Source organism: Peromyscus maniculatus, chromosome X (assembly GCF_049852395.1).
Source record: "Peromyscus maniculatus bairdii isolate BWxNUB_F1_BW_parent chromosome X, HU_Pman_BW_mat_3.1, whole genome shotgun sequence".
Taxonomy (NCBI): Eukaryota; Metazoa; Chordata; class Mammalia; order Rodentia; family Cricetidae; genus Peromyscus; species Peromyscus maniculatus.
This window is the reverse complement of record NC_134875.1, coordinates 42,230,968-42,246,634: the sequence shown is the minus strand read 5'-3', so window position 1 is coordinate 42,246,634 and position 15,667 is coordinate 42,230,968. Positions and strand designations below refer to the sequence as shown.

Below are 15,667 nucleotides of genomic sequence, written 5' to 3'. Positions count from 1 at the left end.
CCTTATTCAGGTCTTGTTTAGGCAGTTATATTGTTGAAATATCATGGGTGAAGCTTCCCTTTCATTTCTGGTTCCTACAATCTTTCATCTTCCTCTTAATGATGCTCCATGAGGCTTAGGCACAGGAGTTATGTGTGTGTGTGTGTGTGTGTGTGTGTGTGTGTGTGTGTGTGTGTGTATCTTGGGGCTAGAAACCCCACAATCACTTGTTCTCTGACGTTGAGTGCTTGTGGTATTCTGCAATGGTCTCTCTCTGTTACAAAGAGAAGCTTTTTTTGGTGAGGGGTGAGAGCTACACTTTTTTGTAGGAAGTGGAATTCACTTAGGAATTGTACTGATTTAGTCAAGTGGTGGTACTGCATTCTCCTGTATGACACATGCCCTCACTAGCCCCAGCTAATTTCCTAGCTTACAAGTACCTGGCATGATTTCCGTGCTGTTGAGTAGGCCTAAGTTTAATTAGAGAGCTGTTGGTGCGGTTTCAGCAGCATCGGTGGAACGTACCTATTGGGGAGTTCTGATGACGAATTTTTAGACAATAACAGATTCTTGATCTGAGCCATGAGTGTGGTTGGAAATTGAAAGTGAACCGGAAGGAAAGTACGAATTTCTGTTCGCAGAAGTCCAGTGGCTTCCAAAACAGATGAAATGTGGTCTGAGGGATGGTGTGACTACAAGCGACTTCCAGGAAAACAAGTACAGGGATGGTATGACTGCAAGCCACTTCCAGGAAAACAAGCGCCTTCTTGGAACCATCCCAGTGATGGCAACCATAGATTAATTAATGTTGTGCCAAAGAGACCGCCTCTGGGAGACAAGAGAACTTCTCTGCTAGCCAAACCCAAGGAAGGAGGCTACAGTAGATACTACTGTCATGTTGATTACCAAGAATGGGGCAAGGGCCGCTGTTTTACTCAGGATCCAAGAAGAGCCCCACCCTACAAAAGAGGCCATTATGGCTACCAATGGTCAAGAGATGAGTATTCCACAAGACAACAGCCTCCATACAGGGCCATGAGAAACGGCTTTAGAAGAAAACGTTTCTATTCTTCCCATTATTCAAGACAACGCTCTCCCCATAAACGGGGCGCTCCTTTTTTGAGAGAATCACGTGTGGGCGGGAAGGACTCCCTACACAGCAGATTTGGATCCAGTCTCAGCAGTAGAAGCAGGATGCGCTCCTTCCATCAGTCTCGATGTAGATGTAAAGAGAGAGCCATCCAGTTTTTGAAAACATCAAGAGATACTGTGCCCTCAAGTTCTTCATCCAAGGTGTTAAAAAGCCCCAGCCGGCTGACTGAGAAGGAACAGGCTGATGCTGCAAGCAAGAGGGCGAATGAAAATTCCAAGCAGTCAGAAGAAAATAACTTGGCTGAAATTTCCGAGTTTGAGACGGGATCCAAGGAACCATTACGTATCAACCAGACAGAAGAACCCGAGTCAAACACAACAGCTGGCCCAGAATTGTGTGAAGACAGCCAGCTTAGCATTCGCTCAAAAGCGATTGCATCAAAAATTACAGAGATTGAGAAGGTTTACCGACAAGTCTGTGAAACTTTCGGGATGGTGGTGGAAAGGCTGGTTGAAAAGGATCGTTCGTTAGAAAAATCTATACAGTGTGCAATGAAGCAGAGTTTGCATGAAATAGGTGAGCAACGTGTTGAAGAACTCAAGCATTTCATTATGGAGTATGATAATTCTACTCCAGATTTTGAAGACCCTTTTTAGGAGAATTAGGGCTCGGTTCAAAAAATTGTGTAAAAGCTTCTAGATTTCTTACCTTTGGATTGTTTGCTCAGCCTTGATGCATGGGGGTGAAGCTTGGTCCTGCCTCAACTGAATGGAAGTACTAACCCTTTTGGAGGAGGGGATGGGGGGAGGGTTTGCTGTTCCCCAATGGAAGTACTAACCCTTTTGGAGGAGGGGATGGGGGGAGTCTTGGGGGGAAGGAGCGAGGAGATGGAGGAGGGATGTGAGGGTGATCTGTGGTTGGTATGTCAAATGAATTAAAAAATTAAAAAATAAAGCCAGTTCATGTACACGGCATAAGTTCTGGTCCCATTGCCAGGGGAGAGGATGAGGGGAGCTTGGGGGGAAGCAGGAGAAGGGGAGGGAGGGTGAACAGTGATTGATATGTAAAATGAAAAAATAAATAAATAAAAATGTAAATAATAAAAGAAACGTGGCAGAAGATAGCAAGGCCAGCTGAGGTCCTCTCACCTTGTAAGTCATTCAGTGAACAAGTGAAGAGACAATTAGGATATCCCACTCACTTCTTGATCCTTCCCAGCATAGCACTGAGCCACAATACACAATTTATAACAATAGGTACATTAAACATCATGGCTTTAATTACTGCCCAATATCATTATCTCCTTTTTTGAGTCAGGGTTTTACCATCTAGACCTAGCTAGACTGAAAATCATGTGTAGTCTGGCCTCAAACTCACAGAGAATCCCCGGCCTCTGCTTCCTTTATTTTGAGATTAAAAATATGTGCCAGCATCTTCAGTATTCTGTTGGTTATAGCCAAGATGTAAGTGCTGCTGTTGCATACACTTTTTCCTTTGGTCCTCCAGCTTACAATTAAAAAATGACATGGAGACATATTATTAATTATAGGCTCAGCCTATCGCTTATGCTTGTCCCACTAGCTCTTATAACTTAAATTAACCCATTTATATCAATCAATGTCGTGCCTCATGGCTTTTTACCTCTCTTCCATCTTGCACCTCCTGTTTCCTCTCCACGTCCCCTGGTGTCTGTCACATGCCTAGATTCATCTCTCTTGCTCTCTTTCTTCCTGGAAGTCCTGTCTAACCTCTTTCTGCCTAGCTATTGGCCATTTGGCTCTTTGTTAAAGCAATCAGAATGTGTCTTGGCAAAGACACATCTTTACAGTGTCCAAAATAATTATTCCACAATACATGCTTAGCAGTATATTGCTAAGCTCTTCATTGGGGTACTTTGGTGTCACAGCTGGGTAGGTGTAATTATTGTTTCCTTCCCTTGGCTGCTTGCACAGCACCCAGTACTATGAAAACTAGTCCTCAGGGTGCAGACTTTTAGATCAGATCCAGCTTGGATCCGTTCAGTCCTGTGTCTGAAGTACATGGTATTTTCAGCAAGAGAGACTTACCTCCAACTTTTGTGAGACAGCCAAGGTCAATGTCCATATCCCATATTGTAGCAGGAATCTTAAAAATTCTAATTAATAAAAAACAAACCCGGGACTAGGTATTAGGGTGAATGCTGAAAGATCAGAGACAGAAGCCACAGCTACCTCAGTTTGCCAATTCTCAGCTGATCCTGTTTCCTCAAACTGGAAGTCGCTGAGTCCTCATCTGAATGGATCTCAGCTGAACTGCACAGCTCAAAATCCTAAAACCTTAACCAGCTCTAGTTCCTGGTTTTTATGCCTTATATACTTAGCTGCTTTCTGCCATTACTTCGTGGGATTCCATGGTGTGAGTCACCATGCCTGGCTGTTTCCAGTGTGGCCTTGAACTCACAGAGATCCAGATGGATTTCTACCTCTGGAATGCTAGGATTAAAGGCATGTGTGCCACTGTTTTCTGGCCTCTATATCAAGTGGCTTTTCTGCTTTCTGACTCCAGATAAGTTTATTAGGGTACACAATATTTTAGGGAACACAATACCACCACATTTCCCCCTTTTTTGTATAAAATTAAAAAAGCTTATAACTAATACAAGAAAAACTATATCCAATAAGTATATACAATATATACAGTCAAGAATTACATTAACGATGTCTAGTCCATTAACATTTGACAGATTCAAATGAAAAACTCCATTAATATATAACAATGTCCAGTCCATTAACTTTTGACAAATTCAGACAAAAAAATTCATTACTTATCCTATTTAAAACAAGTAGTTCCTATTAAAAAGTAGATTCAGTAACTGACCTTTATATCTTATCATCTCCATATTCTATCTTTTTTCTTTTCATAATAGATTCAATAATCTACATTTGTCATTTTTATATCTTCTCTTTTTCTTTTTAGAGTAGATTCAATGATGTACCCATTTATCCTATTATTTATTTTTTTCTTCACAGTAGATTAAATGATCTACCGCATATCTATATTCTCTTTTTTTCTTTTTTTTAAACAAAAAATCTCACTCTATTCTCCTTGTTCAGCTTTTTTCCTGACCATTAACAATTAACAACTTGTAACCAACCATCATAAGCAATGACAATATCCATAACTCATTAAACAACCAAAAATCTCCCATCCCAACTCTTGGGAATGTGGGCATCATTTTCTTAAAATTACTTCCTGCTTTCTGGGGGGTGAAGACATCTTTAGGGAATCCTGAAAAGAAATTTTGTGGTTAATTGTCAAGTCCTGTATCATTTGTCCAGTTACTGCATAATGAGAAAGTGCAGGGCTTGTTTCAAGTCCTTGTTCAAGTAGTCTGTCAGGCTGGATCATCTCAGCTAGCCATCTCAAAATTGTCCTGAGCAGTTTGTAGTCCAAAGTCGATCTTTCTGTGGTGTTAATCAGCTTAATGGCTTTACCATAGTCCATATGGAATCATTGTTGTGGGGTGCCATCATTGTTTTGAAGATTTCAAAGTTGCTTTTAGGTATGGTCATGCTTCTGTGCAGAATTTGTGTGTGTGTGTGTGTGTGTGTGTGTGTGTGTGTGTGTGTGTGTGTGTGTGTTTGTGTGTGTGCCGTCTCTGTGGTTTGGAGTAATCACAGTCTGATAAATATCTGTCTCTCGGAACCATGAATGTTCTACCCTAGAAGACAATATCTTCACACCATTTCTCCCCATCATTTGACTGGCCAAAATTTTCCAAACTGACCTTTGTTGATGCTTTCTTGTAACACAACGGACCCGGCAATTCTTCTCTGAACAAGCAGCAGTAAACCTTACATCCCAGTTAGCAGCCATCACTGCAGTCACCAACAGGATGAGAAGCAGCCACCAACTTGGAGCAGCAGATGCTGCCTCCATGGTCCCTCTGCCACCATTTGTGCCTGGGCCCCGGCCAAAGATTCTCCTTACCAAGCCTCCTAGTCCGGCCTCAAACTCCAGATCCTCCTGCCTCTGCCTCCGTTAGCAAATCCTATGGAAATGTACCACCACAACCAGGTTTTATATTCACATCTGAAGTTTTGGAGGTAGGAATCACAGAAGAATGAGAACAAATGTGCCATTTGACTTTCTGTGCCTGGGTTAATTCATTTAATATATTTTCTAGCTCCATCTCTTTGCCTCTAGATTTCATTTTCTTTACTGATGAATAGTATTCCACAGTATATATGTACTGCATTCTCATTACCCATTCATTAGTTGAAAACTACTTAGGTTATTTCCTTTTCCTAGTCTATGTGAACAGAGTGACAATGAACAAGATTAAACAAGTATCTGGAGTAAGATGTCAAGAACTTTGGACACATGCCAAAGAAATGCATGGCTTGCTCATGAGGTATTTGTTTGCCTGCATGTGTGTTCACACTACATGCATGTCATGCCCACGGAGATCAGAAGAGGTGTCAGATCTTCTGGAACTGGAGTTAAAGAATGGTGTTGTGAGCCTCTAGGTTGGTTATGGGAATTGAGCAATGCAGGTAGTATAGAAGCATCATGTAGCCTCTGTCTACACAACCAAGCTCCTGGTTGTGTCCACCAAAAATATCTCAATCATGGCCTATTGTCCCCTGGGATAAAAAATGACAAGCTGACAAGCACAGGGTTAGGATGCCCTTTTAAGGTTTTGCATGATTAATAACATGAAGTCCAGTCCTTTTAGAATCTAGTTCCATGACAACATTACAAAATAGTTTGGATAAACATGATGACATACACCTGTTGTTACAACACTTGGGATGCTGAGGCAGAAGCATGGTCAATTCTAAGACACCTCAGCAGCTTGGGGAAACCATGTCAGAAAGGAAGGAAGGAAGGAAGGAAAGAAGGAAGGAAGGAAGGAAGGACGGAAGGAAGGAAGGAAGGAAGGAAGGGAGGGAGGGAGGAAGGAAGGAAGGAAGGAAGGAAGAAGAAAGGGGCTTGGCACCGGTGATCCATGCCTTACATAACACCCAGTAATCAGAAGGTAAAGGAAAGTGGATCTCTGTGTGTTTGAAGCGTGCCTAGTCTACAGAGTGAGTTCCAAGACAGCCAGGGTTATACACAGAGACCCTGTCTCAAAAAAAGATAAAAAAAGAAACTTAGTTATACGTTCTATCTGAAAGTTTGACAAGGACTTTCTAAATACTGCACAATTTCTAAAGACATAGAAATATAAGAGTGAAACATTTGATAAATCTCCTTTAGGGGTGACAAGGTTTTTTTTTTTCTTTTATTTATTTTTTATTGTTTCTGGAATTCACTAGTTAGGAATCTGAACAGAATGAGTGAAGGTCAGTGAGAGATTCTGCCTCAAAAAATAAAATAAGTTGAAAATCTGGTAAATAGAAAAACTACAGGAAGCAGAAGAACAGCCAGGTATGCTGGCATTTGAGGGTGGGGTATAGCCCAATCATTGAGAAACAGATTGAATCATGAGCAGGAATGAACCTACTTTGTCTTTACTATAAGATGGCTTTCAAGCCTAAGATGGAGGCAGCCTGGTTCATCAGCTGGGGAGATGGTTCAGCACATAATAGCCCTTGCCACTCTTGCAGAGAAGCAGCATTCCCTTACCAGCACACAAATGGCAGCTCCTCAGGGCCTAAACCTCCAGTCCAGGTGATAGGATGCCCTCTTCTGGCCTCTCTGTGAACTGCATGCCTCTGTTTCAATTAGGTGCCTGCAGGGGAAAACATTCAAACTCATGAAACAAAACAGATAGTTTTAAACATACAGAAAACTTAAAAAATAATTAGCACTCATATGTTCATATGATGACTGTTTTACCTGAGTGTATATTAAAGCACGGTGTATGTGCCTGATACCCACAGTAACCAGAAGATCTTGTCAGATCCCCAGGGACTAGAGTTACAGACAGCTGTGAGTCACAATGTGGATGCTGGAAATAGAACCTCAACCCTTTGGATGAGCAGCCAGAGCTCTTAACCCCTAAGCCATCTTCCCAGAGTGCCCCCATCCACCACATTACTATTGTTTTGTTTATTTATGTATTTATTTTTGCTTGTTTAGACAGAGTTTCTCTGTGTAGTCCTGGCTGTCCTGGACTCACTCTGCAGACCAGGCTGTCCTAGAACACAGAGGTCTGTCTGCCTCTGACTCCTGAGTGCTGGGATAAAAGGCATGCAGCACCACTGCCCAGCCACACATTATTTTAAATTAATTATTTAGACAAGCTTTTGTGTGTGCCAGGCTAGCCTCTGACTCACTGAGGGTCGTTTGAAACCTCTGATCCTCCATGACTCCACCCTCTAAGTGCTGGATTTATAAGCTTGTGCCAGCATGTTTTGTTTGCTTGGTACTGGGAATCTAACACCAAGGCTCTGTGCTCCTGCACTGTACCAAATGAACTATATTCCTAGCCCTAAGCATTCTCCATACTCTGCTTCTGTGTATGGGTGTTTTGCCTGCATATGACTGTGTACCTGGTACTTACAGAGGCCAAATAGGGTGTCAGAGCCCCTGAGACAGGAGTTACAAATGGTTGTGAACCACCTTGTGATTGCTGGGAATTGAACCTTGGTCCTCTGGAAGAGCAGTCCTTACTCTTAATTGCTGAGCCATCTTTCTAGCTCTCCTAAGCATTCTTTTCTAGCAAGGAGAGAGCAAAGGATTTCTGCCACTGGAGAGCCATGCAAAGCCATTTAGGTCAGTGCCTGTCCAGGCAATCGACAGGGTAAATGGCTTTTGACTTGTGAATGGCCATTACTCCCTAAGAAAAAAGAGAAGAAAAACTAGGCAAATCAGGAAGGGCTTCTGCAGACCAGTGAAGACCTCTTATGCAAGCCCAGGGGTCTCTGGGGAAATTTCACTTGAGAGGTGATAGGAATTCCAACCAGGCCCCCACGGTCCTACATGCTTGGCAGGACACTCCTGAATTTCCACTTAGTCATTTCCGGGTCATATGTACTGCATGACCCATGACCCTGTGGTTGTGTAAGCACGTGGCACAGCCACGTGATCTATGAGCATGTGTGGAATAGCCACATGGGCCTGTGTGCACATATGGGACTTGGCCTTTAAAAGACAGGCCCCATGTTCTCTGCCCCCTTCACACACGAGTCCTTTCAGCAGGCCTGCTCACATCTATCCTTTTCTCCTCATCTTAATAAAACTCTTGATAGTGGATTCTGTCGTGTTTCCTGACTTTCCCTTGCTGGGTAAGAGGGCACTAAAAACCATCAGGAGGAGTCTCAAGCTCCTTCCCTTCCCACTCCCTAACAGATGTAATGGCACCCTGAGTCTTTGCCCCTCCCCCAAGCATCTCTCTCCAGGAGAAGGCAATGGGGATATTGTGAGATTTCTCCCTGACCGTGAAAGCAAAGAAAGACACCTCCTTGTCCAGGAGAAAGAACCTCATGGGCTCCAAAGTTCTTCTTCCCCACACAACTGATGTATCTATTTCTACCCTAACAGCCAGGAAGTGAGTGAGAGATAAACAAAGCCTGTGAAGTCAGGGCCTTTGAGCCAAGGCTGGGCACCTCAACAGGCCCTTGGTCATAGGGGAGCCTCAGCTGGGAAAGAATACTGGGGGTTGGGATTGTAGGGAATGGAGGCAGAAAACTCCACACTGATGGAGGCTTTTAAATGTCAGTTGAGGGGCTGCTGGTGTGCCTTGGCATGTCTGAGAAACTGGGTTCCACCCCCAGCTCCTCTTAAAATAAGCCATTTTTAACCACTCCTGCCTTGGGATTTCAGTGCCTTTACTCTTTTACATTCTACCGTGGATCTGGTTTCAAAAGGATACTCCTCATTGAGACATCCCTAAGGAAAACAAATTAAGGAAATATTATACTGAAGTCTGTTTCAAACAGGACTTTCTTTCTGTTGTGATTTTGATGGTGTGACCTCCTAGCCTTTTGCTGGTTCTGGAAACAATGCCCTGCCCAAGGCCTAGAGATAGTAAACAGCTGCATGGGCTACTGCCTTTCACATGTAAAAAAAACAGAAGCGAACTCACCCTCCATCCCAAGCCCTCAGGAGTATTTCTCTACCCTAATCTCCCTGGGGCCAGTTACTAGGTAAGTCTGGTTTTGCCAACTGAAGCCATTCAAATTAGCCAGTCATTAACCTGAGCACCTATCCTAACCCCTTCTTACCTATAGACATCACAACAAAGGGGCTTTTCTACAACCCTGTAACCCATGCCTTCTTCATATCAACCCCCACCCTGCCCACCCTAGTGGGAATCTGACACCCCCACACAGATATACATGCAGGAAAAACACAAATGTACATGAAATGAAAATAAATGAAAATTTAGGGCTGGAGAGATGGCTCAGAGGTTAAGAGCACTGGCTGTTCTTCCAGAGGTCCTGGGTTCAATTTCCAGCAACCCCTTGGTGCCTCACAGCCATCTGTAATGAGATCTGGTGCCCTCTTCTGGCCTGAAGGGATACCTGCAGGCAGAACACTGTATACATAATAAAATAAAATAAAATAAAATAAAATAAAATAAATGAAAATTTAAAAAGTATTGTCATCTCCTGAACTATCAGTCTCACTGAACCCCCAAAATAAAAGACTACCCTAATGCAGGATGTGTGTCTGTAATTCCAACAGTTTAAAGTTGGAGGCAGGAAGATCAGGATTTTGAAGTCACCTTAGTTTCCACAGAGTTCCAGACAAGCATGAACTACAGGAGACTCTGTCTCAGGTGAAAAAACAAACAAACAAACAAACAAACAAACAAAAGTGGCTTTATCTGGGACTGGGAGGCTTGGACCAAACCTAGGACCTTACACATGCTAAGCATTCTTCCAAACTTGGCTGGCTATTTTTAGTTCAGTCAAATCATGAAGCAAATGAAAAGACAAGAGGGAAATCCTATTTTTTCTGTATTTCTACTGATGGATGCATGAATAAATAAAATACTTATATTTATTCTCTTTCGTGTGTGTGTGTGTGTGTGTGTGTGTGTGTGTGTGTCTGTCTGTCTGTCTGTCTGTCTGTGTGTCTGTGTGTGTGTGTAGGTCAGAGGCTTATGTTGGAGGTCTTCCTCGTCTCTCTACATCTATAAATGGGAAGCATTAGCCTTGAAAAATGAAGGAAATGCTGACATGCTACAATAAAGACAAATCTTACAGACATTGTGATAAGTGAAATAAGCACACCACAAAAGGATAAAAACTGTTTAAATGCACTCATGTGAGCTTTCTAAAGTAATAAGAGAGAGAGATTGGAGAATAGCTACCAGGAGCTAGGTGGAATTGTCCAAAAAAATTTTAATGTTACTCACTTCTGTACAAGGAATGAAAACATGCATCCAGACTTTGTAGGCAAATAATGGTGTTGTTTGTTTCCCTTTGACTGGTAGTGCTGGGATGGAACCCAGGACCTCCTGCATGCTAATCTAGTACTCTACTACACCTGTTACCCATGTGCCTCTTGAGAAGATTTAGTGTCTTTACTTTGGTTTTGAGACAAGATCTGGCTACATAGCATTGGCAGACTTCTGCTGCCTCTGCCTTCTGAGTGCTGGGGTCATGGATGTGGGTCACCAGGTCTACCTCACATACATTCATTGAAATGATATTAGTTAAAATTTTAACTAAGCACCTAGACAGCTACTTACTGACAAATAAACAGAATAGGAATGCATGCACAGATGATTCAGACCTACCACCACTGGAGTAACTGAGCTAACTAAGGTCTCCTTGTGCAAACAACACAAAACGCCAAGCAGGCCATAGGGAAAAGACCAACAGGACTTTCAGGGCCAGAGGGAAGACAAGGAGCTCTCACCATGCAGCAAAGGTGTTAATATAGGTGAGGGTGGGAACACAGTCACAGCTGTGTAAGGGCCATATGTGAGATTCTCTGGAAATGAACTGGTCCGTTTATGAATGCATTAATTGGGTGGGTATATGCCAGAAACACTTGTATCAAAGCAAGATTCTCCACTTCCATGTAGTTGCACTATGTAACACTTTTATTGTGACTGACTACAAATGGCACTTTCCTGTTAACTGAAGTTCCAAGCTTTGGGCAGGGTGTGTGTGTGTGTGTGTGTGTGTGTGTGTGTGTGTGTGTGTGTGTGTGTGTGTGTGTGTCTGTCTGTCTGTGTCTGTGTCTGTGCGGGGTGTATGGGGGTGTGTGTGCACGCACACAACCCTATGTTAAAGATTCTATGTATCTAAATAGTTGGTTGGAATTTCTGGTACTTAGGAAGAATCGGTAGCATGCAAGACCTGAGAAAGATTATCGTGGGCTGTATTTACCCCATTAAGAGCCACCTAATGTTCACCTCTGTAGGACCAATTGCTAAAAGGTCTTATTAATAAAAAAAAAAAAAAAAACCCGGAGACAGATATTGGGGTAAAACGCTGAGAGATCAGAAAGGCTGAAAGAAGCGAGCCATGTTCTTATCACTTGGAGATCCTCTGCCAAAGAAAACTACTTCCTGTATACCTATGCCTATAGGCCTTTCTGTTCTGACATGTCATTTCCTTTCTCTGCCCAGCTACATCACTTTCTCTGCCCAGCTCTGTCACTTCCTGTCTGTCTGTACAGACCTGCAGACCTTTATGGTTAGTGCTGGGATTAAAGGTATACACCACCATGCCTGGCTCTGTTTGCAGTGTGGCCTTGAACTCACAGAGATCCAGACGGATCTCTGCCTTCCAAGTAATAAAATTAAAGGCTTGTGTTACCACTGCCTGACTTATATGTTTACTATAGTGGCTGGCTTTTTCCTCTGATCCTCAGATAAACGGGAGGTCATGTGAAAAATGGTATCAGGAACACTCATGGGAGGAATATTTAGTATATTGGGCTGCTTTCAACCAAAGAGGAGAAGGACTATTTGAGTGGAGGGACAGGACAATCAAATAGAAAGAGGAAATCAGGGGTACAGGGTAGAGTGGGGGGGGCGGAATGAACAAAATAAAATGAAACACATCTGTAAAAATGTCATATCAACAATAATGAAAGGCAATATTTAGCCTGCTAATTAAAAAAATTAACACTGGGAGGTGGTAGCCAGGGGTACACAGAGAAACCCTGTCTCTAAAAAAATAAAACAACAACAACAACAAAAACCTTTAACAAGCACAGGGCACACATAAGAATTGTTTCTTTTGGCTTCTTGGCTCTGTAGTAGAGCACAGGTGCCATGAAGACAGGAAGAGGAAATGGGGGGAAACATAAGTGGGGAGGGAAATGATGGGGTGGGGTAGTAATGTATAGGGTGGGAAATCCAGCAGGAGAGTGAAAGGATAATGACTTCTTTGGTGTTTGAAAGAATCCATAGGCAGATCTATTTCTCATAGTCTTTCTTAAAAATGCATATACAAAATATGTACATGTAATTTAATTGGAAATATCCCATCCTGGGGAACAATGGCCTCCCGTAGTACCTCAGACATTAGGAGACAAAATCTTGTGACAGGTGTGTGAAACCTCCTTTGAGTTTTGTGGTTTGATGGTCCAAGAGATTTCCTCAGACAAGATAAGCTGTTGCCATTGGTCTGGTTGCCTGCCAGAACTTGAGGACATGACCCTCCTGAAGAGCAAGCAACCACTGCTCTTCCAAAGGACCCAGGCACAGTTCCCAGCACTTCTGTGGCAGCTCACAGCCATCTGTGTCTGCAACTCCAGTTCCAAGGACTCCAGTGCCCTCTCAGTTCCTCTTCTGTCCTCTGTGGGCACAAGGAATGCTTGTGGTACACACACATACATGCAGGCAAAACACCCAAAGGGTGCCACAACACTTTAATCCTTATTAAAACTTATTTAAGCTTGTTTTTCCCGTAAATGCTAATTTCCCGATACATGGTTCCCTCAGTCACCCTTTGTCTCAAATAATGGAGCTAAAGATTTTCTCAGGAAGTAGAAAAGAAACCCTGGAGGCTTTCCCAGGTCCACAGCTCCCGCCCCTCTGAGACTCTGGGGCAAATCTAGGAGAGATCAGTTATCCGCTGGGCGGGGCCAGCACTCAGAGGGACAGGAGTTTCTTTCTTCCTTTCCTACTTACCCTCAACTAAGAGCTGGAAGAGTGGGAAGGAGACCCCCACAGATGGCTGAGATCCGACCACAGGACGACCAGGCCTAGATCACGTAAGATTCCTACATTATCCCCACCTTCCTGGTAGCTTGAGCGATCTCTCTGGAGCCAGGGCCTCTCCCTTGACTGAGTGTGTGACCCTGAACCTGGGAGCTTTGGGAATTGGTGCTTGCTGGGACCCTGGGGCAGGTGGAGGAGGCACCACGTGGGATGGCCTTTTTCATGTGTTTAGGGACCCTTGAGTTTGTGCACTGGGCAGCATCTGCAAAGCCTGGTGGAACGGCTTCATGGACCCGGAATCACGTACCTGGTGTAGAGGAGGCTGTGGGAGGCCAGAGAGGGCTCAGGGACTTAGCACTAAGCAGCCCTCCCCGCACTCTCTGCCTGTACACAGCCAGTTAGGCACCGGTGTTCTGGTGGTTTGAGCTAAGTAATCGCTAATGTGTGGCCGCCCTCTGCAAGGCTGTGCGCGTTCACCAAACTTAGGGCAAGAACGTTTGCTTTCGTGTATGTTTCAGAGGGAAAAAAATTACTAAAAACAGCTGCATTTCTGAGTGTGCATTGGCAAGTTTTTTTGTTTTTTTTTGTTGTTGTTGTTGTTTGTTTGTTTTTTTTTTTTTTAGCAAGACTAGGTTTCTTTGTGTAGCCCTGGCCGCCCCTGGAACTCACTCTGTAGACCCGGCTGTCCTCCAACTTAGAGATCCCTCTTCCTAAGTCTCCCAAGTGCTGGGATTAAAGCCATCCACCACCGGCCAGTCACATTTTCACTGGTCTAGACTCTAGAGTTTTGTGAACTGGAGAAGATATGAAATCAAGGTTATGAATACTTTACAGCACTGATTGCGGATACCAGGACCTTGAACACGTGAGGAAAAGCACACTGCCAACAACCACTTGCTCCCTGGGATATTAAAGCAATAATGAAACTTAAAATTTAAAATTTTTAATAAGAAATTCTTTCAGATACCAAAGTGTATAACAATACATAATATGCCTAAGAAGAGCAAGTCCAATCTAAAATACAGTTCAAAATGCAAATTATTTACAAATGAGAGCATTGTCTGTATTTGTGGGTGTTCCTCTGTATCCTTGTATTTGTTTTCACTCATACTGAAGCATAAGCCTCCAATGCAGCATTATTTAAAACTTAAAGTTTCTGAAGAGATTGATATCATAGTTCCTACTTATTTACCACGATGAATATTATGTTCACATATAGCCATAGGTATTTTTTTCTTTGCTGTGTTTTTACTCAAATGTAGGTATACTTACGATTCCTCCTCTATCGTCTAGAATGATAATGAATGACATAACACACAAAATAATACAAAAGAAGTTACCGCTCCATTGAGTTTCTGCATCCCTACAAGGTTTATCAAGGTTTAGTCGGTGAACCAGGCATGGAACTAGGAACTTCCTGTACGTAGCCATCGCTCTTTCTCAAGTTTGTGTATACTGAAGGTGATTTGATACTGGAATAGATTTAGGATCTCTTCCTCTATTATTTTTCAAACTGTCTTGTCCACGACATCCTCCCGCTATCATCACCCAATGCTAAGATAAGAGGACTCTTGTAACACATTCAGCACGGCAGAATTATTTTTGAAGTTTACTTTGTCTTTTAAATTTATGTGTGTGTATGACTGTGTATGTGTGTGTATACAAAGTGTGTATGTGCAGTACATGAGGCACAGTATACACGGTGGTCAGAACAAATATTAACAGTTAATTAGTTAGGGAAAATTTCATTTCCTCTTTAAAGGTCTCTATCAATCAGGGCTGAAATCAATGAACTAGAAACAAAATATGCAAAGAATCAATGAAATGAAGAGTTGGTTCCTTGAAAAGATAAACAGACAAATGATAAGCTAAACTAATCAAAATAACTGAAATCTCCTAACCAATATAATGAGAATTGAAAAGAGATATTAAAACAGTATTGCCTAGTTCGGTCCCATGCAGGTTCCCCAGCTGTCAATCTAGAGTCAGTGAGCTCCAACTAGCTTGGGTCAGCTGTCTCTGTAGGTTTTCCCACCATGATCGTGACCTCTTTGATCATATAGGCCCTCCTCCCTGTCTTTGACTGGACTTTTAGAGTCTTAGCTGGGTTCATCTTGATAGAGGGAGCCATTATGGGGTCAGGGAGAAACCTGATGCTAGGGAAATTCCCAGGAATCCACAAGGACGACCCCAGCTTAGACTACTAATGATAGTGGAGAGGGTGCCTGAATTGGCCTACCCTGGTAATCAGATTGGTGAAGACCCTAATTGTCATCATAGATCCTTCATCCAGTAACTGATGGAAGCAGATGCAGAGATTCACAACCAAGCACCAGGTCGAGCTCTGGGAGTCCAGATGTAAAGAAGGAAGAGGGATTATATGAGCAAGGGGGGTCAAGATCATGATGGGAAAAATCTACAGAAACAACTGAACCAAGATAGCAGGAACTCACAAAATATGGACCAACAGCTGTGGAACCTGCATGGGACTGGACTAGGACCTCTGCATAGGGGGGCAATTGTGTAGTTTGGTCTGT

The 15,667-nt window shown here is 43.0% G+C and overlaps 1 protein-coding gene across 1 annotated transcript; it reads left to right on the top strand.

Moving 5' to 3' along the window:
• Positions 1-606: 606 nt before the first annotated feature.
• LOC143270961 (periphilin-1-like) lies at positions 607-1,728 on the top strand. The gene is made up of 2 exons (XM_076562416.1): positions 607-696; positions 919-1,728. The coding sequence occupies exons 1-2, from the start codon at positions 649-651 to the stop codon at positions 1,726-1,728; spliced, it is 858 nt and encodes a 285-aa protein (XP_076418531.1). The 5' UTR covers positions 607-648.
• Positions 1,729-15,667: the final 13,939 nt, after the last annotated feature.

Excerpts from the sequence above, each read along its gene's own strand:
- LOC143270961 (XM_076562416.1), top strand. The coding sequence starts at position 649 with ATGTGGTCTGAGGGATGGTGTGACTACAAGCGACTTCCAGGAAAACAA. Across the intron at positions 697-918 it reads AGCGACTTCCAGGAAAACAA|GATCCAAGAAGAGCCCCACC; the intron begins GTACAGGGATGG and ends TGTTTTACTCAG.